This window comes from Anabrus simplex, chromosome 9 (genome assembly GCF_040414725.1).
Source record: "Anabrus simplex isolate iqAnaSimp1 chromosome 9, ASM4041472v1, whole genome shotgun sequence".
In the NCBI taxonomy this organism is placed as follows: Eukaryota; Metazoa; Arthropoda; class Insecta; order Orthoptera; family Tettigoniidae; genus Anabrus; species Anabrus simplex.
The window spans coordinates 98,692,575-98,720,285 of NC_090273.1; the positions used below are offsets into that span (position 1 = coordinate 98,692,575).

At 41.8% G+C, this 27,711-nt stretch overlaps 2 protein-coding genes across 3 annotated transcripts in view; one reads left to right on the forward strand and one right to left on the reverse strand.

Moving 5' to 3' along the window:
- Positions 1-3,909, reverse strand: part of LOC136881247 (venom protease) — an 84,104-nt gene extending 80,195 nt beyond the window's left edge. For both annotated transcript variants that reach the window (XM_067154002.2, XM_067154003.1), the window contains exon 1: positions 3,822-3,909. In XM_067154002.2, the coding sequence (XP_067010103.1) occupies positions 3,822-3,847 (26 nt within the window). In that variant the 5' untranslated portion in view covers positions 3,848-3,909. The remainder of the gene's footprint in view (positions 1-3,821) is intronic.
- A 15,797-nt stretch (positions 3,910-19,706) lies between these two features.
- On the forward strand, positions 19,707-22,245 carry LOC136880885 (WD repeat-containing protein 5 homolog). Its single transcript, XM_068229159.1, has 2 exons — positions 19,707-19,746; positions 20,972-22,245. Exons 1-2 carry the CDS (start codon positions 19,707-19,709, stop codon positions 22,243-22,245), a joined length of 1,314 nt encoding a protein of 437 aa, XP_068085260.1.
- The last annotated feature ends 5,466 nt before the right edge of the window (positions 22,246-27,711 follow it).

The following is a 27,711-nucleotide window of genomic DNA, read 5'->3' on the forward strand; positions in this document are numbered from 1 at the left end:
GTTGGGCTCTAGCAACTCGCCAGTCAACCACCGAACTTCCATGCAAAACAGTTCTGGCCTGTCGCCTTGTAACTTATGTATATTTGAACCTCTCAAGAAATTCATGAATGGTAAAGGCTTCCGCAACGTTACTAGAATGGTCCAAGCAGCAATCACAATCATTCTTTTCGGACAGTCGCCTGTCCGACGCTTGACGAATCAGTGAGCGGCGTGTCTGAATGCATATAGTTACCGGTACTTTTCATCCTAAGACGTTAATGCATTTTTGTCATCATTCTTTTCATTCACAGCTGATCTGCATTTAGGGCTGTCACAGAGGTGGCAGATTCCCTATCAGTTGTTCATCTTGTATTTTCTTAAATGATTTCAAAGAAGTTGCAAATCTATCGAGCATCTCTCTTGGTAAATTATTCCAGTCCTTAATTCATCTTCATATAAACGAATATTTGTCCCGATTTGCCCTCGAGAATTTCAACTTTACCTTTATAGTGTCCAGCTTCATGGCTAAATGGTTAGCGTAAATGGCTTTTGGTTCAAAGAGCCCGAATTCGATTCCCGACTGGGTTAGGGATTTTAACCTTAATTCCATTGGCTCAGGGTCAGGGTGTGTATGTGCCGTTTCCAACATTAGAACTCATCACAATTATGGCCCCATCCTCAACAGACGCGCAGGTCGCGTGGTCACACGCCATTTAAATTAATCTTCATACCTATTATGATCGTTTCTACTTTTAAAAACTATATTCAAGCTTATTCGTCTACTATTGTCATTCCAGGCTAACTCTCTACTGACAGCTCGGAACATATTAAGTAATAGACCCGATCGGCTTTTAGATGAACACGCATCATACTTAGAAGAGAATAACGAAGAGGACAGGCCTTCAGAAAATAGAAGTATCAGGAGGAGAAAAACATGGGGCACGACGGCTTGGAAACGGGAGACTCGTTAAGCCTCCCAAATCTAATAGCGATAATAATGTTATTGGCTTTACGTCCCACTAAATACTTTTACGGTTTTCGGAGTCGCCGATGTGCCGGAATTTTGTCCCGCAGCAGTTCTTTTACGTGCCAGTAAATTTACCGAGCACCTTCAAATACCGCTGGACGGAGCCAGGACCGCACCTACCAAGTTAGGGTCAGAAGGCCAGCGCCTCAACAGTCTGAGCCACTCAGCCCGGCAATCTAATAGCGTTGGGGTCGGAGGAACACAAGAGTTGACCTAGGAAGGTTGGATATAAAAGTGGAAAATGAAGAGCCGGACACAATTAAGCGGAATCAATGCCCGATTCAGCTAAGATGCCTGTGGCCGCCAGCTCACGCTTCCAAGTTGAAAGCCTTGTTGTATCTATATGAAAGTCAATTTTCCCATTATTATTGATACTATGACTATTATTTGTATTTAGTATTCACAAAAGCTTTCTGTTTCTAAAGTTAATTTCGAACGTTGTATTACTATGTTAATTCGATTTACGCATAAACCCTGTCCAAGTCGGCACCGCGGTCTAAGGATTGCAAGTCTGCCTCTTACCTCGAGGCCTCGGGTGCGGTTCCCGACCAGGTCTCGGATTTTTAACTGGATCTGAGGACTAGTTTGAGGTCCCCTTAGCCTATGTGAAAACAATTGAGGAGTTATTTGAAGGCGAGAGGGTGGCCCTGGTCTACAACGCCAAGAATAACGACCGTGAGGTTTCGTGGCGCTGACCACGTATCGCATCGCGTCGCGTCGCGTCGCGTCACGTCACGTCACTTCGTAATCTGCAGGCCTTCATGTTCAGCAGTGGTCGCTTATTAGACCAAAGCTCATCAGAACTGTAGCACTATAAGGTTTTACACGAACAATAATTTGAAGCGATTTTATCATTTAACTGGCTAGTTAATTATGTTACCATGCACAAAACAGCGTGGTGATTATTGTTTTAAGGCGAAGTACAACTAGAAATCTATATGTATAATAAGAGTTTGTCTGTACATTTGCTCAGGAATAATAAAGAATGGTATTTTTGTATCGGTCGTGTCCACAATGACAAGAAAATGGAGATCGTGGGTTCGAGCCCCACTGTCGGCAGCCCTGAAGATGGTTTTCCGTGGTTTCCCATTTTCGCACCAGGCAAATTCCAGGGCTGTACCTTAATTAAGGCCACGGTCGCTTCCTTCCACTTCCTAGGCCTTTCCCATCCCATCGTCGCCATAAGACATATCTGTGTCGGTGCGACGTAAAGCAAATAGCAGCAGACAAGGAAATGCACTTGTGGGGGGATGGGAAGATCGGAAGAAGAAGAAGCAAGCGGCCATGGCCTTTCAAGTTGGGTACTATCCCGGTATTTGCCTGGAGGAGAAGTGGGAATCCACGGAAAACCACCTCGAGGATGGCTGAGGGAGGGAATCGAACGTCTCTCTACTCAGTTGATCTCCCGGGGCTGAGTGGACCTCCTCCCAGCCCTCATACCAATTGTCAGTTTTTGCAGTCGTTTAAGTGCGGTCAGTCTCCAATATTCGGGAGATAGTGGGTTCGAACCCCACTGTCGGCAGCCCTGAAGATGGTTTTCCGTGGTTTCCCATTTTCACACCAGGCAAATGCTGGGGCTGTACCTTGTTAAGACCACGGCTGTTTACTTCCCATTCCTACCCCTTTCCTGTCTCAACGTCGCCATAAGACCTATCTGTGTCGATGCGACGTAAAACAACTTGTAAAAAATGTCAATTTTCGTGGCGGAGTCAGGAATCGAACTGGGCCTCCGGAGTGGCAGCTCATCATACCAACCACTACGCCACAGAGGAGGACTCCAACACATACTTTGTAAAAACAGAACAAAAAAGACCTGTGTACCTATACTTCTGTTGTTAGAGAAGTGACAGCCAACATTTAGAGCAATTTGTAGGGACTTTAACATGTAACTTACACTCGTTCGAAAAACATGGAAAGTGATCCTTTTACTGACAAGTGTTGATAAACCTCCGTGTATTAACTAGCTAAGAACTCTCTAGGATATAAGTTGCTTTCTTTCAGTCGGGCTTGTATTCGGAGACGTAACATTTTTTCTTTCTTTCTTAATCTATTTACCCTCCAGGGTTGGTTTTTTCCCTCGCACTCAGGGATGGAGCCCACCTCTACCACCTCAAGGGCAGTGTCCTGGAGCGTGAGACTTCGGGCCGGGATGATACAGTTGGGGAGGAGGATTAGTACCTCGCCCAGCCGCCTCACCTGCTATGCTGAACAGGGGTCTTGTGTGTGTGTGGGGGGGGATGGGAAGATTGGAAGGGATAGACAAGGTAGAGGGAAGGGAGTGGCCGTGGCCTTAAGTTAGGTAGCATCCCGGCATTTTCTTGGAGGAGAAGTGGGAAACAACGGAAAACCACTTCGAGGATGACTGAGGCGGGAATCGAACTCCCCTCTACTCAGTTGACCTCCCAAGGCTGAGTAGACCCCGTTCCAGCCCTCGTATTACTTTTCAAATTTCGTGGAAGAGCCGAGAATCGAACCTGGACCTGCGAGGGTGGCAGCCAATCACACTAACTACTACACCACAGAGGCGGTATTATTATTATTATTATTATTATTATTATTATTATTATTATTATTATTATTATTATTATTATTATTATTATTATTATTATTACTTTTCTTTGTCGGGAAGCATAACAATCCATTCTGATACCTGCGATCTCCTCATCCACATCACCATAAGATTCAATAAAGACACATTTTCCTTGTTTAGGAGTTTGTTGTGTTAAACATATCACAGCATTAGTATGTGAAGCATTCGGTATGTCCAACACATCCTTTTTGAATACTAATACTAAAGATGTCAAACAGTTCTTACCTTCTGCGTGTTTTTATTGTATCCATATCGTATTGAAGAGCTTGAATACTGAGCTGTGTTCACACCAACTACAAGGTACCTGAGCCTGGCTCCATCTGCCTGCGGAACTCTCTTGACCCTGGGCAAGCCGAGATATTGCCAGTGTAACTTGTTTTTCCTTGTCGAACTACACATACCTGTCAAGCATAAATGTAGGAGCGTGTCATCAAACAAGAGAGGCTGGAGTAGTGTATTGTAGGCTACCTTTGTTCTAATTATTTTTCTGGTAAGGAACGTTCGTAAAGTGCCCAACAGATATTAGTGCTAATAAACTGGAAGTCGAATTGTAGCGAGGTGTTTAAGGTAGATATAAACATAAAAATAGACATGAATGCATTAGGCACTTCCAGACACCCTAGAAACTTAAAACTTGGTACAGTGAAGTCCCGTTTATCCGTGGAATTGGGTAGCAAGGGCACCGCGGATAGCAAAAATCGCTGATAACCCGAAAAAGGACTAAAAACGAGGGGTAAACACGAAAAAAGGTATTTCAGCATAAAAAGTATGTTTTATTGCACATAAACATAATATGTACAACTTTTAAAATATGTATAGTACAACAAAAACCTTTGATCTATATCTAACTCACTAAAATAAATAATAGTAAACAAAAATTCTGTGCTGTTAACCAGAATTGTTCAGTTATGTCCATTTTAATTTTTTGCTTCTTGCTTTGGAAACACTTTTTCTTTATTCTAGATTGTAGTTTCGTTAACATGAGTTAACTCGTCTACAAATTCCGAGAAGGCCTATAGGATTATGATGCACAATCAACCTGGCAGTAATTTTCGACCTTCGCACTGTAGGGCCTGTTGTATTTTCCCTGTTGTTGGCTTGGATTAATTTTTTTTCTTGAGGTTCGTATTTAAGAAACAATTTCGTGGCACTCACGGATAATCCGCACCAAGAATCATCCCTCGCGGATAATCGGGGCTTTACTGTGCTTGTGAACCCGCTACCCATCAGATCTCTTCAAAACCGGGTTCCCAAAAAAACCCGTAGGGGATGAACTGGGGGAGCTTCGAAATTTGGGCTAGAAGGAGTACAACATACAGGTAAGTAGCAAGCATACAGTAAACATACTGTACTTTCACCCAGTGGGAATGTCTTTATCAAAGCGACGTTCTACAGTTTTCGTGCGCTTAAAAGTTTCCTGAACATCCACATTTATTTTTAACATCAAATCCTGAGAGATAGAGATTATTGAGGACAATTTCCAAGATAAGGAGACATTACTCATGTCAGGGTAGTGTCCTGGGTTTTATTTTCGGGGGATAAACGAACAGGATAGGTTGGCATGTAGGGCTGCATTTATCCAGTCTATGGACTGATGACTCAACAACAACATAAATAAATAAATAAATAAATAAATTAAATATTTTCATAATTTAAAATTCAACATCCTTACACCTTTTTACTCAACTCTCATTCTTAAAATTATACCAACTACCTATGCACCGTGTTAACGTACTACGGCTATGGAGACAAGCTCTACATTCGGGAGATGCGGCTGTCTTAGAGAATGGGTTTCTGTGGTTTCCTCATTTTCACTTCCAGGCAAATACCTGGACGGTTCTAATTCATAGGCCACAGCTCACAGCTGTTCCTTCTCCTTACCCAATTTCATGCCATAATTTTTTTTATTTGTCCTTCTCCATGGCTGAATGGTTAGCGTGCTGGCCTTTGGTCACTAGGGGTCCCGGGTTCGGTTCCCGGGTCGGGAATTTTAACCATCATTGGTTAATTTCCCTAGCACGGGGATTGGGTGTATGTGTTGTCTTCATCATCATCCTCTTGAATTCCAACTTTATCTTCATATTGTGATCTTTCCTACTTTTAAAGACACCACTCGAACTTATTCGTCTACTAATGTCATTCCACGCCATCTCTCCACTGACAGCTCGGAATATACCATTTAGTCGAGCAGCTCGTCTCCTTTCTCCCAAGTTTTCCCAGCCCAAACTTTCCAACGATTTGTAACGCTACTCTTTTGTCAGAAATCACCCAGAACAAATCGAGCTGCTTTTCTTTTTTTTTTTTTTTTTTTTTCCTGTTCTTGAATCAAGTAAACCGGCGAGGGTCCCAAACACTGGAACCATACTCTAGTTGGGGTCTTACCAGAGACTTATATGCCCTCTCCTTATCCTTACTACAACCCCTAAATACCCTCATAATCATGTGCAGAGATCTGAACCATTTATTTACAATCCCATTTATGTGATTACCCCAAGGAAGATATTTCCTTATATTAACACCTGGGTACTTACAATGATCCCCAAAAGGAACTTTCACCCCATCAACGAAGTAATTAAAACTGAGAGGACTTTTCCCATTTGTGAAACTCACAACCTGACTTTTAACCCCGTTTATCATCATGTCATTGCATACTGTCCATCTCACATTATCGAGGTCATTTTGCAGTTTCTCACAATCTTGTAACTTATTTATTACTCTGTACAGAATAACATCATCTGAAAAAAGCATTATCTCTGATTTCACTTCTTTACTCGTATCATTTATTTCACTTCTTTACTCGTATCATTTATATATAAAAGAAAACATAAAGGTCCAATAATACTGCCTTGAGGAATTACAGGGTCAGATAAAGCTTCGCCTACTCCAATTCTCTGAGATCTATTTTTCTAGAAATAGTGCAAACGTTACAAGAAGAGGGATAGTCGCTGATTTACATTGGTATCCCTCCTTCGCGCAACAATATGCTCATTAGTACTTCGCAGTACATATACTGGTGCTGTGAGTTATAGTTCGGGACAAAACTTGACTTGCCCGTGCGGTTAGGGTAGCGCGGCTGTGAGCTTGCATTCCGGAGATAGTGGGATCGACCCCACTGTCTGCAGCCCTGAAGATGGTTTTCCGTGGTTTCCCATTTTCACACCAGGCTGTACCTTAATTAAGGTCACGGCCACTTCCTTCCCACTCCTAGGCCTTTCCTATCCCGTAGTCGCCATGACACCTATCTTTGTCGGTGCGACGTAAAGCTTTTTTTTTTTTTTTTTTACATGACCTCGCCTTAAACCACTACTCTCCAGCGGCAGCCCGATGTCTACTGTAGCCGGAGTCGCCAAATCGTCTATTGCACTCGACACGAAGAAAGGATGAAGACTGAAGAAAGTGGTTTGGCAAGTTGGCAACCTGTCTACACCAGACAATGATCACTTAGAAACCTTAGAACTCTCTAACTCAGCAGGGTGCAGGGTGTGGGTCGGCGGATACAGAGTAGATCTCGGCCCACAAGTGACCACGGCTGGTCCGTGGTCCGATAGCTCTGCACTCCGACCGGCCAACCGAACAGAGGAGGGGTTGCCACGGCTCTACCGTGGCATTGCGCCTCTGTATTCTGAAGACGGTGAGGAAGGGGTCCCCACCGTCGGCTGTCCTGAAAATGGTTTTCCGTGGTTTTCCATTCTCCTGCCCTAAGGCGAATGCCGGGACAGTTCCTTTCACCTTCTCCGCACATCTTCTCAGTCACAAATCTCCTGGACAAAGAGATGGCGTCGCCGTCTAAGAGGCCTACCTCCCCCTTCAGGGGAGGAATGAAACCATTTCAGTAGTAATAGTAGCAGCAGGGTGTGACTGGCTGCTGGCTTTCAGCTCGCTTTCAGGAACTGAGGTCGTCGCGTTTTGTCCTCGAGTATAACTCGATACATGTTTCCATCTTCGGAAGCCATTGAAGATCAACTCTCGAATGTGAAATAATTGAGCTCAAGTGCAACCAAACTCGAAAATTACAATAAAAGCACTTGAAATGATGAAAAAAATCTGTTTCAGAGTTGCTGCCTTTTTAATGGCTAAAGTTCAAAGATTTGTAATTGCTAAAGCAATTTAATGGTCCAAATGCAAGAGAATAATACAAAAATTTCTCTCACAGTAAGGACAGTAACATATAACTAAGTGCTCTGCAAAGCTAGTGATATTCCTTCTTCTTGTAATTTATTTTATACTTTTAGTAATAAAAATATGTTGGTGTCAAAAATATACTGTCAAGAAGCTCCGGTTGCTGTCCATCGGATGTGTTGTATGTACTTACTCGTATAGAAGAGAAGTAAACCATTTTCATTTACATAATCTTGAGTAATATGGTTCCAAACTTCAAAATTCGTTTCTTGTAAAAATCAGTAGGCTACAATTTTACATTCCGCGTTTTTTCAGTGGTTTCGAGGCACCTTGTATTTGAAGTTGTGATGGAGGTCACCATGCCGGTTGCAGAAGATTGTTTCTGTCCAAACTGAGTGAGATGGACGTGCGGTTAAGGTCGCGCAGCTGTGAGCTTGCTTCGGGAGGTAGCGCATCCGAACTCCACTGTCGGCGGCTCTCAAGATGGTTTCCGTGGTTCCCATTTTCATACCAGGCTAATGCTGGGGATATACCTTAAATAAGGCCACAGCCGCTTCTTTCTCACTTCTAACCCTTTCCTATTCCATCGTCGCCATAAGTTCTATCTGTGTCAACGTGGCGTAAAGCATATTGTAAGAAAAAAGAAAACTTCTGTCGAAGAAACAGCAAAAGTATTTATTCATTTCTTTTTTCATTTCATTTCTTCGTTTGGGTCTGGTAGTTGTAGTTTCTGGGATCGGTGTTTGTGCTTCATTTGAGGAGTTCTGATAAGAATCCTGGCCAGTAGAGGCGATTGGGAATTAGAAATGAGTGGGGGGGGGGATAATATATAGACAACAAAAAAGTGCCCGGGTTTGTGGGATATAGTGGCAGAAGGGGGTGGGGGTATATAATAATCAAAGCTGAAATGAAGCTACAAAATGGTAAGTTTGTTGATGCTCTCTCAGCGAATTTCGACTGAGAGGTAAGGGTTGACATTTTACCAACTTAACTGCGGTAATAATATTTTTTCCTTTCAGATTTTGATTCAATACTAGACGATAACATTGTCACCAAAGGAACAATATTACACATGTATTGCAATTAAATAGAAGGAAGGTGTGATTATACAATTAAAACACATTTAGTGTTTGACTACATAATGAGAAACTAAGACACTAAAGAGACTGCCAGACTGTCGAATGCGCGTGGCAAGCGGGTGAATCATACCTCCGTGTCCATGACCTTGGCAAAAAAGATATACCCCTGCTTCCCTTCCTCATAGCACGTGCAAAGTCTCTACTACATGCTGTGGAGCTCTACAAATGACAAACGACATTTTGTGGGTATTTCCGCTGGGCTGGGTGTCTGTGTCGTCTTCACCATCATTTCATCCTCATCATGACACGCAGGTCGCCTATGGGCGTCAAATAGAAAGACTAGCATCTGGCGAGCCGAATTTGTCCTCGGACACTCCCAGCACTAAAAGCCATACGCCATTTCATTTTCATTTTCCGCTAATAATTTTGTTAATAATTACAGGAAAGAATTAGTTGATTAGACAACAGGGTTTGTACAAATTGCTTTTTTAAACAATTCATATAATTCCTAGTTTCAGTCGGCTAAAATGGAATAAAATAATGTTTTCTTCACAACTGAGTCTGGGTACTAATAAGCTATAGGAAATATTTGGGTGTGCCTGCCCGGGGTTGGTAGTAGAAATCGACGGGGACATAACTATGGGTTTCGAAATATCCGGGCCTCTTCTTAAATACGGAATGATGTCATCTATATAAATAAAGTTGTAGGGGGTCCGCTGTCTGTAATTTCGTTTGTTTTGCCACTTTTCAGATATTTATCCAATTTAATCCAACTCAAGACTGTATCAGTGGTTTTTGTTTCTCGTGCCTGTTTGTTCCACCATTACAGCGCAACGGCTGGATAGATCTCGACCATACTTCATATTTAGAGTATATTCTACTCATCCCGAGGAAGGTTATGATACGCATATGGCATAAAATTCTCTGAATATATGGGGGCTTATAGGAAAACTAGAACAGATTTCTTCCATTTTCTCTAATACTATTGATTTTCTGTAAAATCCGTGGACTATATGTGAAACGTTTCTTCACTATAAATAATCTTTTTATGTACATAATTTACCTTACTCTTCAAACGACGGAGAAAATTACTATTTTCTGTGGGTATCATGCTCTGTACAGAGTGACCGACAGAGTGACAACGAACCTACAGGTTACCATGGCAACGTTTCTGACTGCTTGCCAGCAGGGAAGTAACGCATTGCCATTTTCGTCATTATTCCTGTAAACTCGTGGTTGTTGCTTGGGTAGAAAGCAAGAGAGACGTCAATCAGCCATTCTGCGGGATATTGGCGGAATACCGTTGGAGGTTACAACCGCCCTCGAATAGCACCAAGGGGCGTTGTTAATATTTGAACAGCACAGCGGAATGAAGCCCATTACTTCACACTGTAAGGTGTTTTCTTGCATTTGCTATAAGTTTTACTGTATTTCTATTCTACTTGTTTTTTCTGGTTTAATTTCTTGCCGGATATGATCTATTGGTGGAAAAATATCTAATTCCCTCCATGGGAACTTAGAATTTCCATTTGTATTGCCTGTTTAAACTTAAGTAATAACACCATAAGTCACCTTCTTATCTGTTTACCTAAGAATCCTTGCACCTAAATTTTTCCTTTGTTACCGCCTTCTTATATCCATAACTCATACCATCATAATTTATTATTAATAATAATAATAATAATAATAATAATAATAATAATAATAATAATAATAATAATAATAATAATAATAATAATAATAATAATGCTATTTGCTTTACGTCCCACTAACTATCTTTTGCGGTTTTCGGAGACGCCGAGGTGCCGGAATTTAGTCCCTCAGGAGTTCTTTTACATGCCAGTAAATCTACTGACACGAGGCTGACGTATTTGAGCACCTTCAAATACCACCGGACTGAGCCAGGATCGAACCTGCCAAGTTGGGGTCAGAAGGCCAGCGCCTCAACCGTCTGAGCCACTCAGCCCGGCCATAATTTATTGAGGGAGATTTTATATTCCAATACATCCACGTAGAATTTACATATTTGTCCCATCCGACTGTCCTCAATTGTAATCCTATTTTCTATTAATTTCAACTCTCTTAATTGTAGTACTTTCGTCCTTAATTACTCCGTATGTATGCGAGTGCTAATCTCGAAACCTGGATACTCTTTTCTTTGAGGAAAATTCCAAGCTGTTCAAATGTATAAATTTTGGCCCCGGAAAATATTGAAATATGGATCCATTTTAATGACGGTGCAGACCTTCGTTTCGGAGTAGTTGGTGGCTAATCGCTGTGTCGTATTACAAAACAGATAGCACAATCGCCGTTCAGTTTAGAGAGATCTAAAATCTTGGTCCTATGACTTATTGTCGTGCCTCGATTGTTGATACGTTAAATAGCGCTGCCTTTCTCGATTATAATCAAATATCTCCAACTCGATTGTGACTGGCATTAGGAAAATGGGCCTGTCTTAATAATGAAAACTCTACTGTGAATGGCGGTTGCCAAGTGAGCCTGCCGTTATAGTAGAAACTCCCGAACTCGATTGTGATTGGCAGTAGGTAATGTGGCTTGCCATTATCAATAAAACTTCCCCAATGCCTACCTTACATCGGAAATAACGTATGGCGTCCTCTTTTTTCTCAGAAAGCATTAAGAGACATGTAATTTAATATAATCTTACTCACTGCCTTTACAGTAATTTACAGAGAAATCCGTATACCATGTACAATACTGTACTGTAGCGAAGCATGTGTATATTTGCTAGTAATATTATATTCTTTATAGGATTTAACAGGTTATCACCATCATTAAAGAGAGAAGAGAGGAAATCCATAAGGGACAGATGCCCTAGAACAACTGATAGTAATGTACGAGGGGCGTACTATATTGTTTTACACTTTATTTTTTTGTACGTCCGGGTATGGTTCACATTTCACTTTTGAAAGTGGTGACGTGTAACTAGTGTCTTGTTTCATCGTTTGGTAGCAGGACACGCACAAGGGCCAACGAATGCACTCGTCATAGCCATTTCATAACAACACTTTCAGCTGAGGAACAGACACACTGGAAATCAACCGTCCGGGACCACGCTATACAACTTGGTTCTTATGGAAAGAAGGCGTGACCATTGCAGAAATTCATCGACGCTTGGTGGCAGTCTATGGAGAAAATGCGCCGTCACGGAAAACAGTTTACAACTGGGTGGAAGGTTGGAAAACAGGGTGCACATCGGTGGACAAGGGAACCAGTTCTGGAAGGAATGTGACAGTGACAACACCAGCCAACACTGCCCCAGTCGAACAGGCCATCCAAGGAAACAAATGCATCCATCACATTTACGGAAATGGAGGCAGCCACGGGAATTAGCCGAAACACCCTGCAGCGGATCGTGCATGGCCACTTACAGTTGGGGAAGGTGTCATCCACGTGGGTGCCTAGACTGTTGTCTGCAGACGAAAAGCAGAGGCGTGTGGACGTGTGCAGAGAACTTTTGCAACGCCATGTTGAAGATCCAGCCGACTTCATAGCTAGGCTTGTGACTGGTGATGAGGCATGGCTTCATTACCATGAGCCACAAACGAAACAACAATCGATACAAGGGAAGCATAGGGGCAGTCCACCGCCGAAGAAATGTCGAACAGTGTCATAAGGAACATGAAGAAACTTCTGCGTCGTCACCGTTTTGCGGATATTGCAGAACTGGACACAGCTGTCAAAGCATGGGTACGCAGCACTCCGAGAGAATGGTTTCAGCAAGGTCTAGAGAGACTGACACATTGATGGCAAAAGTGCATACAGTTACAAGGAAATTATGTTGAGAAGGTGGATGTAACAACTGATGTATAATGTACTTCATTTGGGTAGAAAAAAATAAAGTGTAAACAAAATATATAGTACGCCCTTCGTAATTAATGCCTTTCCAATTTTTACACTATCTTATGAGCGTATATATTTTTAATTTTGAAATTCTCCTGTTGTACAGCTACCCCTGACGAGGATTCACTGCGAGGGCTGTTCCCTCACCACTGAAAAATGGCTGGAAACCTATCTGGCCAGCGCGACCTTGAGGCTTCACCACTCGCCGGACGAAATGCAGGTGCAATAAAATGAATGTGTTAATACGAACGTGATAAGGTCCTGGTGATAGATAGTTGTTGATATGTTGAAATTCCAAAATTTTAATGCTGGATTGGCCAATGGACCCGTGAGCTGAATAGTCACCTTAATTACGTGATAGTGAAATCTGGATTTTCACTACAATGTCGCTGTGTTATCGTAGTCGTGTCGTGTGGGCTGACCATCTTCAACACTGCCTCCTCATTGCAAACTAACAACATGGCCGGGACACAGACATGTAGATTTACACTGGCAGTGAACAGCAGGATTCTGAAGCCGGAAGCGTGCGGCCACCGTCATCTTACGTCACTACTGTACATTATCCCTATGCATTAATGTAAAATAGTAGCCGAAACTGGAACATTGGAAGGAGATAATTAAAGTAATTAAAAGTGCGTCGAAATAATATCAATAATACTTATTAATAAGACCTATTAAGTCCTTTATTTTACTGTTAACGGAAATAAACACAGGTATATCAATCTACAAATAATGCTTAAAATTAAACCGATTTATGGTCAAATCTATTTACATTCATCTCTCTTACAGTATGATTCATACGTATTTTGAAGCGCAAAGATGAAATTACACTTAAAAGGCGATAAACATGCTTGGCAATTGGGTTTTGATCTAAAGCATGTGACATTCTCCCCAGTTGTATCCTCCGACCCGATGTCTGAAGCTCCAGGACACTGCCCTTGAAGCGGTAGAGGTGGGATCCCTCGCTCAGTCCGAGGGAAAAGCCAACCCTGGACGATAAACAGATAAATAAATAAATAAATAAATAAATAAATAAATAAATAAATAAATAAATAAATAAATAAATAAATAAATAAATAAATAAATAAATAAATAAATAAATAAATAAATAAATAAATAAAGCATATTAATAATTGTAACCACAAGTTCAAAAACTTCCGTTTTTTTCATTGATTTCCCACACAACGCTCCCTGGTGAATGAGACAGTGGATCATTGGACATGTCACGCCATTTTTTTTAGCAATCCCGTCAGTCCTGTCTTCACCCCTGTCATTGCTGGCGCTCCGTCTGTCACAATGGCTGAACATTTACTGAAGCCCCCAACTCTGTTGACAGTTCTTTTAACAGCATCATATATGTCCCTCCCTTTTGTTGTTCCTTGAAGAGAGCAGACATCAAATAGCTCCTCTTTACTACTGAAGTCTTCGAAGATGGTGCGTATAAATATTAGTAGCTGACTGACATCTGACTGATCAGTGTTTTCATCAAGGCATAACGAGAAATATGTGCTTTCCTTAACCAATTTAATGAGCGCGTTTTCTACTTGTTCTCCCATATCAGTGGCTCTTCTCTGTACTGTTTGGTTGGAAAGTGGCACTGATTCAAATTTCTCAGCCATTTTAGCATCTCCAAAAGCCTTTGCCATTTCAATAGCGCACTTTTTAACAAGACTGCCTTCAGTGAAGGACTTTTATTTTGCCTTTGCAAGTTCAAGCGTCACTGCGTAGAAGGCATACAGAGAAGACCACTGATTTTGTAAGACTTTACCAAACATATCTGTTTGCTGTTTTGAAGTCTGCAACCAGTGCGTGTCGAGCTTCTTCCTTACATTTATATGCTGCATACTTTTTCTCGTGCAATGTTGAGTAACGTCGTTTAACATTGTACTCCTTCGGCACAGACACTATTTGCATGCAAACCAAACACTGAAGCTTCCCACTGATGTTGGTAATTAAATAGTCACTCTCCCAGCTTTCCTTGTAAATTCTGTTTCCATTTTCAATTTCGCGTTTCACTGAGCTTCCGCTCATTTTCTATTCACGTAAAAGACGCAAGCACTTTACACTCAACACTAAACATAGCCTCCAAAATGGACAGTACGATAACTTGTGAAACTTCGCTACACGTCAATGAAGCGCGACTGAGTGTGTGGAGACGGAAGGAATAGCCAGCAAACTTTGCCGGGTGAATCTCTTGCTGCGTGAGTGAAGGGGATGGAGGTCATTGGAGGGGCCCACGTCCGCTCTTGCCGCATCCTGCACTGTGCGATACTGCGCGACGCTTGTAGAACGGCTGACTTAATTCTATATCAACTTCGTTTGCTAATTTTTTCTGTATCCTTTTCAGACCAGCCACTTGCTGTTATGAGTGTCTTTTACACATTTCATTAACATTAGCGATTACAGTTCGGTTTCTTTGGAGTTGGGACCGGTTTCACATGAATGTGAAGATTCTTTGTATCAAGTAGGCAGTGAATTTCTACGAAAACATGTTTTAGACAGGTTGGAAATTATGAAACAGTTGAATATTGCACATCTTATATGTCTGCATGACAATTCAAACGTTTTTATGTCAATGTATGGCAATATTCAAACGTAAGTTATTGAAAAAACATTCTCAAATGTTTAAATATTGATTTTATATTAATTGTGGCAAGATATACATGCAAGTGAAAATAATATCCATATGATATGCTCTCGCAACAATGAGAGTTTTACATTTAAAAAAATCTATTCTGATCAAGTGAATACTTAAAAACAGGAAATAATATTAAATAATGAATTAGTTCTGACTTAGGATAATATTTTGGACGAGCTATGACATATTTTTGGTACAATTTATTCAAATTTCTTAAAAAGTATATATATATATATATATATATATATATATAATTTTTCTAAAGCTCTTGTGGGCCGCACATTATGACTTCCTTTTGGAAACCCCTGTTGTAGAGAATTGACTAACATCTTTACCACAAATCGTGACAAATATTAATTAATGTTCTGTGATAATTATCTTACCACCTATTTCGATGTATGGAAGCTTACTAATCCTTCCACCCTAAGTTTAACAGTAATGTTGACATCTTTAAAGACTAGAAGAGACCGAGACCACTATTATTCAATCACTAACACAACAAAAACTTTACTTATATCCAAGTGTTGTAGTAACATTATTATTATTATTATTATTATTATTATTATTATTATTATTATTATTATTATTATTATTATTATTCGTTTAGGCCTACGATGGACCACGTGGTTCTTAACTCTGGTGAGCTCTTTTCTTCCTCTTAGCCCAGTATTCCTTCACTCTAGTGCTATGGATGTCTTTTCTTTCTTGAGTCCATTTCACTCCTACTCCTGGACGCAGTGATTTAGTTGTTAGTGACTGGAGAGAGTCAGATGTCTTGACTAACTTTCTGAACTTATCTCGGTTGTAAATGTCAACGTGATCAATGTTTAGGTACTGTAGGTCTTTCCGAACTAAATTTGTCCATTTGGCATTTGTTGCTTTCCCTCTAGATACAGTGTTGAAGATCCTTGAAGTGAGTCTTTGGCTGTCCATCCTGACTACGTGACCATGGAACATTAGTCTCCTCTTCCTCATAGCTGTTGTAATGCTCTCTATTTTACTGTACAGTTCCTTGTTGTGCCTGATTATGTATCCATCTCCTTCTTTAATGGGAGCCATAATCCTTCTGAGGATCTTTCGCTCTTTCAGTTCCAGTTTTCTGAGTTGTCCTTTCCGGGTCATGTTTAGGCATTCTGAGGCGTACAGTACAGATGGTCTTACTACGGTGTTGTAGTGTTAAAGTTTAAGATTCAAGGAGAGGGATTTAGACTTGTATATTTTCTTACAAAGATGATAAGCTCTTTCCAATTTAGTGCATCTACTCTTCATTGCAGGGTCCTCATTAACATTTAGGGTTATCCATTCTTCAAGATATTTGAACGAGTTGGCCTTGTGTACTATTTTGTCTCCCAAAGAAATGAAGTTGGGTGCTTCTCTGATGTTGGTTAGAAATTCTGTTTTATTGACAGCGATCTTCAGCCCTACTTTAGCTGCTATGCGTTCGAGGGAGGACAGAGTATGGTTCCAGTGTATGGGACCCTCACCAGGATTACCTGATTCAAGAACTGGAAAAAATCCAAAGAAAAGCAGCTCGATTTGTTCTGGGTGATTTCCGACAAAAGAGTAGCGTTACAAAAATGTTGCAATGTTTGGGTTGGGAAGAATTGAGAGAAAGAAGAAGAGCTGCTCGACTAAGTGGTATGTTCCGAGCTGTCAGCGGAGAGATGGCGTGGAATGACATTAGTAGACGAATAGGTTTGAATGGCGTTTATAAAAGTAAGAAAGATCACGATATGAAGATAAATTTGGAATTCAAGAGGACAAACTGGGACAAATATTCATTTATAGGAAGGGGAGTTAGGGATTGGAATAACTTACCAAGGGAGATGTTCAATAAATTTCCAATTTCTTTGAAATCATTTCGGAAAAGGCTAGGAAAGCAACAGATAGGGAATCTGCCACCTGGGCGACTGCCCTAAATGCAGATCAGTATTGATTGATATTCCCTTCTAAAGCTGGTACGTAGCTTCTTCCATACTTGAAGCTAGGAGTATGAGGTCATCTGCGAAGGCTAAGCAAGTGACTGTGAACTTGTCTTTTTTGTAGCCGATTTTTAATCCAGAGTTGTCAGCAAGTGTGTTCGTCCATTCCCGAATGACCTTCTGCAGCAGACAGTAAACAGGATGGGGGACAAACCATCTCCTTGTCAAACACCTGTTTTGATCTCGAAGCTTTTTGACAATACCCCTCTGAATTTGACTTTGGACATGGTGTTCGTTAGAGTATCCTTCACAAGATCCAAAGTCTTCTTATCCAGTCCCATTTCACTCAACATCTCAAGGAGGGACTGTCTGTCTACCGTGTCGTAGGCCTTCTGGAAGTCAACGAAAATTGCTACATAGGGTGAGGTGCTGAGGTTTTCGTAGGTAAAGATAGTTTTGAGGTTCAGAATCTGCTCTGTGAATGACCTTGACTTCCTAAATCCAGCGTGGTACTCTCCTATGCAGGAGTCTAATTGTGCCTCCACGTTTTTAAGCAATGCTTTGGAGAAGATTTTGTAAGTCACTGATAGGAAAGAGACCCCTCTATAGTTGTTAGGGTCTAACTTGTCCCCTTTCTTGTGCAGTGGGTGGATGACAGCTGAAGTCCAATCCCTTGGTAGTATTCCTGTTGTCCAGATGTCAGTTATAATTCTGTGGATACTGTCAATTGACTCTTCATCTGCATGTTTCCCTAATTCTGCAATGATGCCATCTTCACCTGCTGCTCTGTTAGATTCCAGTTCAGAGATGATCTGTTTGATTTCTTCTTTGGCAGGAGGAAGGGAGTCAGGGTTAATAACATTCTTGGGTTGAAATTGTAGTTTTTCCTCTGGTTCTTCTGAATTGAGGAGGTCATTAAAATATTTAGCAAGGGCTGTAGTACAATCTTCATTGTTCATTTTCAGTTCTCCATCTGGTCCTCGAAGATGAAGTGTAGGGGCTGAGTAATCGTTTGTCTGAGATTTTAGAGTTTTGTACAAGTTACTGGTGTTGCTCCTTTGAAAGTCTTTCTCTGCATGATCTATGATATCGTTGTTATATTGCCTCTTAGCATTTCTGATGGTCTTAGCCGTGTTCTTTCTGACTGTTAGCAAGACTGTGTGATTTTCCGTGTTTTGTTGTAGTTCCATTTCACCCATGCCTGTCTTCTCTCCTCTATTGCTTTATCACATGTTGATGTCCACCATGGGTGCTTACTCCTTCTGGTTGCAAGGATAGTTTCTGTTGCTGCATCTATCAGTGTCTTCTATAGGTTAGGCCAATCCGTTTTATTCTGATTATTGCTTAGGACCTTAGTAAAGTTGTTGTTCTCTTTCAACTGGGCTGGATTACATTTTGGGATTCTGGACCTGGTGTAATTGTTACCTCTGCACTTCGTGAGTGGAATGAAATTTGCTTTGACTAAAGATAGGTAGTGGTCTGAATCAATATTGGCACCTCTCAATACCTTGACGTTCATTATTTCCTTGCTATTCCTTCTATTGATGGCAACGTGATCTAGCTGGTACTCTTCTAGCAAGGGACTGGGACACCTCCAGGTCTTGGCTTTTCGGGGGAGGTGTCTGAATGCTGTAGATTTAAGAACAAGGTTGTGATTTTTACACAGATTGATCAGCCTCTCACCATTACTATTGGTTCTCTTGTGGGCCGGGTATTCTCCGACTATGTTCTTAAACCTGCACTCCTTACCAATCTGGGCGTTAAAGTCCCCCATCAAGATGATCACGTGATGTTCTGGAATTTTATCGATTGTCTCTTCCAGTTTTTCCCAAAAGTATTCAACACTTCCAATATCACTCTTATTGGTATCATTGGTGTGGCTTGGTGTAGGCTTTGTTGAGACTTCTGAAGGCTATAGTGGACGTTCTCCCATTTAGTGATGAGAAGGAGATAATAGAGTTGATCATTTTGTTGTTGATTTTTTTTGCTAGTTGCTTTACGTCGCACCGACACAGATAGGTCTTATGGCGACGATGGGACAGGAAAGGGCTAGAAGTGGGACGGAAGCGGCTGTGGCCTTAATTAAGGTTCAGCCCCAGCATTTGCCTGGTGTGAAAATGGGAAACCACAGAAAACCATTTTCAGGGCTGCCGACAGTGGGATTCGAACCTACCATCTCCCGAATACTGGATACTCGCCGCACTTCAAGCGATTGCAGCTACCGAGCTCGGTTTGTTGTTGATTAAAAAGCCTGTACGCAGGTGAGGCATACCCTTCATCACTCTCTGACCTGGCTGTCCTTTGTAGATCTTGAAGCCTTGTGACTCAAAAGGTTCTTCATCCGTAGATCTTGTATCCTGTAAAGCCGTTATAAGGATGTTGTGTTTTTTTAGGACGTCCAATGTATGTTTCAGTTTTCCCGTTTGTAGGAGGGAATTAATGTTCATCGTTGCCAGATAGTTGATGTGTTTCTTCCTGTTATATGAAGATGCAGGCTCCCCAGAATCCGATGGCCTGCTTGCCCCACTGTGAGTGGGGGTGGATTTGTTACCACCTGGGGTAGATTTCCAATTAGTCGTTTCTCCATGTTTCCAGAGTTACGAAAAAGTTTAGTGGGGTTACCCGAAGGTAACGTGGTGTTAAACTGTCAAGGTTGTAAGCCTTGAAGCCCCCAGCACTGATCGGTTCACTGACCCAGCTTCCCGCTGGGATTGGTTACCCAACCTTCTACTACTGAGTTGCTCAGCTTAACAGGGGGTACCTCGTGTAGGTTACGTGCTGGAGTTGTAGTGAAAGAGGCTTGCTGAACCCAATATATTATTGTTGCAGGAGTTTGGCAACGGCGCATTTCACTACCATTTGCCCAGAGTTACAAGGACCCTTCCCAGGTTGATTCCTGGGACCCATTATTATTATTATTATTATTATTATTATTATTATTATTATTATTATTATTATTATTATTATTATTATTCCGCACTCCATCTCAAGGGGGCTAAAGCCAACAAATATACATCGGAAGGAATTTATCACTATCTCCTACTTAATTAGGCAACTTTAGTAGTAAATGTAATAGAATTACTAACTAGATAAATGGATATGAGCATATGTGAGCCACTTACCGATGTATTAAAACTCCTGTTCCTTCTTTCCTATTTCTTCGTGAAAAGAAAAAACCACACCCAAACACTACGCAGGTATTCACCGTTTTATCACAGAGTAGTTTGTCAGAACATTAATGTGAAATGTACATACAAACAATATAAAACAGAACTGCACGTAAACCCAGTAACATACATGTTTGCAGGAGATCTGTAGTGACGTAAGATGGCGACGGCCTCAAGTTTCTGGCTTCACTATCCCCAATGCTACGAGATAGAGCACTGCCTGTCTATTTACTATGTGTCTGTGGACCAGAACAGCTCAGCCAGATCTCTCGATGTGTCAATTCTATTGTTGTCTATCATTATTATTGAACAGGATGTAGTCATAGTTTTGAAATTTTTTCACTTAGTAATTTTTGCAAACATGTTTAAAATACCAAATTGCTAGTTACAGTTCCTTTCCTACTAGTCACATTCTAAAAGTGAACTATGGAATATTTTCGAGAATGCCGTCCTTATACTAATTATATTGATTTGAGATGTTCTAATATTTTGAGAACATCTTGACAGCTCTTGCATCAATAATGAGATATCCATTCAAATTAACAGTGTATTTTATTACATTATAAATTAAAATTTAATTAATTAGTGTTAAAACATCACGTCAACAAGCTGGCACAAAAGGGAACTAAACAAGCTAACGATGTTCCCTCTTCTGAAGCTCCTGCTCCGAAGGGCGCTCCTGGAGATGAAGATTTTTCCGAAGATGAGAGTAAAAAGCCAGAAGAGGTCAGGGAAAAACCTATAACTTCTATAAGAACAAGAAAGATTGGAAATGAAATAATAACATTTGAAGGAAACTTTACAGTGACTTCATATGTTCAAACAGACAGCGATGTCTTGTGTGTCAAATATGTACCGATCCACGATTTTGTTGCTGCTGGGTTAAGTAATGGGAAAATAGGAATTTATAATCTTGCTGCTGGCAAATATGAGAGAACGCTACGAGAATCTGATGAAAATAAATATGTAATACCCGTTACATGTATTAAAACTCGTCGTAAAAATCTTAGTGATAAAGCGACTCTTACTGCAACTTACGTGGATGGTACCGTTAGATGCTGGGAATATGTTAAAGCAGTGTGTTTATTTACAATGAAGGAGAATCGCCAGATATTCGGGTTGGCTTATCATCATCGTTTACCAAAATTCATCACAGTCGGAGACGATTCAAGAGTGATCCTCTACGACGAAGATCGGGGAGTCCAGGAACATATCTACCAATCAAGTCATGTGTTGGATCGTATGGATGGTCATACAACACGTGTATTTGGTTGTTATTTCCACCCTTCATTGTCCCATGAATTTATTACTGGTGGATGGGATGACACTGTACAATTTTGGGATGTACGCCAACCAAATTCAACGAGATATATTTATGGAGTGCACATATGTGGGGATGGTGTATGTGTCAGTCCTAGTGGAAAAGAGTTATTAACGTGCTCATGGCAAGCTAAAACACCGTTACAAATATGGGATTACGGATCAGGTAAACTCATTCAATCTCTTCAGCCTGATCGATATAGCAGCCGTTTATATTGCGGTCGTTTCGTCACAAATGACATTATAGTCACTGCAGGATCTGATCTGAATCTGTTTCGTCTCGTTGATGTACGCAATAAGACAACGTTATCTACAATTCAGGGTTTTAAGTCTGGCGTGTACAGCCTGGACCTATCAACTGCAGGTGTTCGGAGAGGCAAAATCATGAAACTCATGGACCTCGCACAATCTTCGAACACAGCATACTCTGAAACAACAGTTAGTTCATATAGATCTTATAAAGAGCCTGGCATGATACCAAAGATGACATTCTGCTCAGGAAATAGAGTTTACGGATGCGAATTTAAAAGACCGATGTGATATTTGTAATCTTCATAAGTTATCTATTTCTTGTGTTTGTGTACCGGTACATAATGTTTGTATATTGACTAATACAAATACCTGATGAAAGCATTCAGAAGTAAACTGAAATATTTCTTGTTAATTTATAGGGGGCATTGGGTTACATCCATGCAAATGATCGGTGGAATTTCATGCTTACTATATCTTAAACAGAAGATCGTAATGGATATAGGGTAAATTAAGAGTAAAATTTGGTACAATGAGCAAATTTTATTAAAACAAAAATATATATTGAGCCCGCATCTTTAGGATTCAGAGGATGCGCCATTTTGAGAACATTTGCCACGTGAAAAATTTAGCTGAGTTGAGTTGTTGTCGGCACGTGTGACCTCGACACCTGTTATGCGGTCACAGCTTAGCACGAAACGACCCAAAAGTGCCTGCAATTACAGTTAAACCCTTGTTAAGTCTTATATCTGGCAACAATGGCAAATGGAACTATTACATTATTATGGCTAAATAAGTTTGGAAATATACAGCCGAAATTTCGTAGTACAGGCGCCCGCGTGTTGAATAAAGGAGTGCGCGCGGATACCTAAAGTCACCAGAGTGAAGAGTACGATCGAAGTATCAAGTTCTAGATGGAAATTGGACCTAAGCAAAGAAATGAAGGCCATAGTTGGTTTCGCCATCATTTTATCGACGATCTGAATTTTTTGTGAACATTATTATTAGGTTTGGCGGGACGTAGAGGTTTAGGTCGCTAGGCAAGCCAGCATCGGTGACACACATATTTTCTAGATGCGGGACAGTGAGGACTTGTCAAGTCACCGCAGGACATAGTGTAGTAGTTCCCAATATTGTTCGGACTTAGCCGAAAAGCCGATTGTTGGGTAACGCGAGGAGTTAAGCCCTGATCTTAATAATGTGAAGTGTTGTGTCAAATATCAGAGTACTTTCATATACAGAATATTATCTTGCCTAGTTGTGAAGACCTATTCAGTTATTTACAAGTGATGATGATGATGCTGACCACTAGACTCAGCGAGGCTTGCGAGTAGACCAGAGGTCCTCACGCCGGGCATTTCGTCCCGTGGGCACAGTAAGCGGGCAGGCGATGAGCGTATGCTATTCAGTCACAGTGACGTTGTGGTTACGTCGCAGGCCGTCAAGGTTGGGTGAAGTTCTCCCAGTCACTCTCGATAACTGCGGCATAACCGAGTTAAAATGGAGGCAGAAAATAATGAAACAAAGAGGGCAGAAATCCACGTCATATTCAATTTTACGTTTAAGAAATAAGTTATTTATGATCATTGCACTTTATGTATTTTGGCCGGATGCAATAAAGTGTACTGTTAGGCCTACAATCTCAAAATGTTTGTACTGTACGTAATAAATTACAATTTTGACTATTATATTTTAAGAGGTGCTTCAGAAACATTTAAGGAGTTAAGGGGATAAGCTGTGGCTTGTGGTTGCTTGGGTTTAAACTACACTGACTTAGCAAATATCATGGGATAGTCACCTAATAGCGTGTGGGGCCTCCTCTGGCCCTGCGAACTGCAGTGAGACGCCGTGGAAGTGAGTCGACAAGTCCCTGGTAGTCCTCTGGACGCAGCTGACACCAAATAGTTTGCAGAGCGGCCGCTAATGCTGGTCTGTTCGTGGGTGCAGGATCCAAGGCACGGAACCTGCGTTCCAGGGCATCCCAGATATGCTCGATAGGATTCATATCGGGGCACCTGGTTGGCCATGGCAGTCGTTGGACCTCCGCTGCTTGTTCCTGGAACCATTCCCGGGCGACGTGGGAGCGATGTGATGGCGCGTTATCATCTTGAAACACCGCAGAACCGTCTGGGCGGTGGAAGGCCCAAAATGGGTGGAGAAGGTCTCCGAGCAGCTCAACATACCGCGTACCATTCAAAGTATCTTCCAGAACAACTAGGGGGCCCATTCCATACCAGGAAAATGCACCCCAGACCATAACAGAGACACCAGCCCCCTGGACCACACCTTCGAGGCAGGTGGGATCCATCGCTTCATGTGGTCTGCGCCATACACGGTGCCTCCTGTCGGCATGGTGCAGTTGAAATCGTGATTCGTCCGACCATATCACGTTACACCATTGTTCCGGTGTCCATCCCTGGTGACTGGTGACAAATACGCGTCGTTGTGCCCGATGACGTTGGGTTAACAGTGGCACCCGTGTGCGGCGCCGGCTCTCATACCCCATATAACCCATGTTCCTACGGATTGTCCACTGGGAGACGTGTCTAGCACGGCCTGTGTTGAATTGAGTCGTGATTTGTTTCACGGTTGCCCGTCTGTCACTATTGACAATCCGTCTCTGATGTCGCCGGTCACGGTCATCGAGGGTGGCTGGACGGTCGGTCGTTCGTCTGTTGTGGACGGTGACACCCGCATTCAACCATTCACGATACACCCTGGACACGGTTGATCGTGTGAAGCCGAATTCCCGCACCAGTTCCGAAATCGCACTTCCCATCCGTCGGGCACCGACCACCATACCCCGTTCGAACGGTGTCAGCTCACGACGACGTTCCATGTTACACCTGTCACATGCCCAGCCACTGCTCACAAGGTCTCCTATACAACTGCCACTCGCACAGGGGGCATGTGGTGCGCAAACAACACACCTGCGCAATAGTGCTCCGCTATCCCATGACATTTGCTCAGTCAGTGTATTTATTTTAAATTATGACATTTGGCCATCAACAATGTACAATGATAAAAATGTTACAGAAAATAGAAAGAAGGAACGGACAACCAGTTAAGAGACATAAAATAACAGAAAATACCTAGAACAGAGCAAAAAAGAAAGCAAAACACACTTGAAATAAAGGCACTTGTTTATTTAGATATTTACATCAGTTTTTGTCAAGTATGTTGCAAGTGCACTGTACACACGTAAGTCTCCAGTTACCAGTAATAGCTGAATATGTGTGGGTAAGGGAACCAGAAGGTGCACAAGGGTAGCGAACAATTCTCTGCGAAAGGATACAGTTCTACTGCACTCGAAGGTGATGTGGTTCACATCTCCCGTGTTTCTTGCACTACACGGACATTGTGCTGATTGGGCAACTCCAATCCTGTTGACGTAAGCGGGGAATGAAGCATGGTTAAATCTCATCCGAATGATGGTAGTCACTTGGCCTCTGGCCCATCTAATGTCTTGATACCATGGTTTGTGTGGGATAACTAGCTGAATGCAGGCATAGTATCGTCCTTTGTGTTGAGTAGTCCTGTTTCACAGAGCTGTCCATTCAACATTCGTTTTTCTTCTGCGAGCTACATAAAAATCAGTACAGGGGAGGCGTAATGAAAGAAATAATCCAGTGCGTGCGCCTTGTTTGGCCAGACTGTCAACCAGATCATTGTATGGAATTCCTGAGTGTCCTTTCACCTATAAAAATGACAAATATTTTCCGCGCGATTTCATAACAGACGATAATTCTAATATTTCCTAGATGTAGGAGTGTGTTCGTGTGTTTCGTGTGTTTTCCATGTTATTCTCCAATTTCCCAATAGCACTTTGAGAGTCTGAAATGATAAGTATCTTATGAATATTTCTTGATTGTGAGTAATACAGTGCCTCCCGGATGGCGGCAAATTCATCGGTGTAGATGGATGCTTCAACGGGAATAGGAAAATTACCATATTCCTGTGTTTGCACGCAAAAATAAGCAAAACCAACTGAATTTGTAAATTTTGCACTGTCAGTATAAATGCGGATGCAGTCTTACCAGGTGGATTCAATAAAATCAATTACTTATTTATTTGGAGCAGGTTTTTCTGGTAGGTACCTCGGGACATAATATGTGGAAGCTGGAGATATCGAACAACCGTAGTTAAACTGGAATTCCGGAATTGTGTGGGACTTCAAAGTCAAGGTATGCAAAACTTCAATTCTCTGAAACATTCTAGTAGTAGAGGTGGATGATTTCCATGTTGTTCTCCATACTGATTATGCAGAAAGTGTAGGCTCTTTAATAACGGGTGATCCTCCAGAGTAGAACGTTGAAGGAGAAATTTTGTTGCCAGTATTTTCCTTCTCAAGTGCAGGGGTAGTTCATGGGCTTCGACCTGTAGAGCATTTGTAGGCGTTGACGACATAGCACCAAGACTTACTCTTAGAGCACGAAATTGCAGGATATATAATTTCTCCAGGACATACCACCTTTGACAATAAAGTTTGGTGAATAGTCCTGTACTATCAACATAGATAAACAATGCATGACAGTAACCTTACTGTCATTCGAAATAGTCCCCTCCCATAACTATACACTGCTGAGATCGGCGATACATGTCCTGGAAACTTTGAAAGAAGGCTTCCTTCGGGATGGTGTTCAAAAGCCTCGTCACGTTTCGTTGGATGTCAGAAATATCGTCAAATCTCTTTTCTTTCAAAGCGAATTTGATACGTGACGTTTCGGCTCTGACATTTTTCCGACGAGGTGATCCCAGAGAACGCAATTCCATGCTTTGCCGTCTAGTTTCAGGGTCGTACCTGTGACACCAGGTTTGGTCCTCAGTGACAATACAGTTCAAGAAATTTGGTGTCGCATCCACCGTTTCGACAAAATCCCGTGAAGCCTATAAACGTGCCTGCTTCTGATCGTCAGTCAAGTGATGCGGCACAATACGAGAACACGTTTTCCTCTTCCCTAACTTCTGGGTAACGATTTGTCGCACGAATTCACGGTTAATCTGCAGTTCATCCGTTATCATGCGCACAGTTAACCGAACCACTTCAAGGACAGTTCTTGATCTTCATAAACACGTACCAGCATCGCATGCGTTTCTTTCGGCGTCTTGCCAAGCTTAAAACAAAACTGTACATTGATCTTTTGCTCGTTCATGTTCCTGTTCGCAGTTCAGAACCGACGCACTAAACACGCACTGTGTCAAATAGGTCTTACACGGCACACACACGATGCTCAACTGAACAACATTGGGAGCAGGTGGTCAAAACCTGCTGCTACGCAGATACAGCGTTGTGTGTCGCCAGTGTTGCCGGATCGACCGTTCTGACTTCATCCACCGAACTTTATTGTCACAGGTTGTACTTTGGAGCGTTGCTGTACAACATACTGCCGTAGTTAATAACGGTCCGTATCAAGGAGCGGTAAGGAATTAGCAAAGAGGCGGGAGCAGCGCCCTACCAAGTGCGGGTTAAGAAACGAAGGACGTTCAGTGCACGTAGTGCCCGTGTCTGGATGTAAGCAATATGTCCACTCCAAGTAAGTTTGCTATCCAAATGCATCTCCAGGAGGCGGACAGTAGACTTCACAGGAAAAGAATATGGTTCAAGTTGAATTGTAGGAGACTGAAGAACCAGTTTCTTTTTGGTGAATATAGTTACTGACGATTTTGAAAGAGAAAGTGCAAGTCCACTCTGTGTAGTCCATTCTTGAAGATATTGTGACGCTGTGTGCAGACGCTGAAGAGTAATTGTCAAATTGA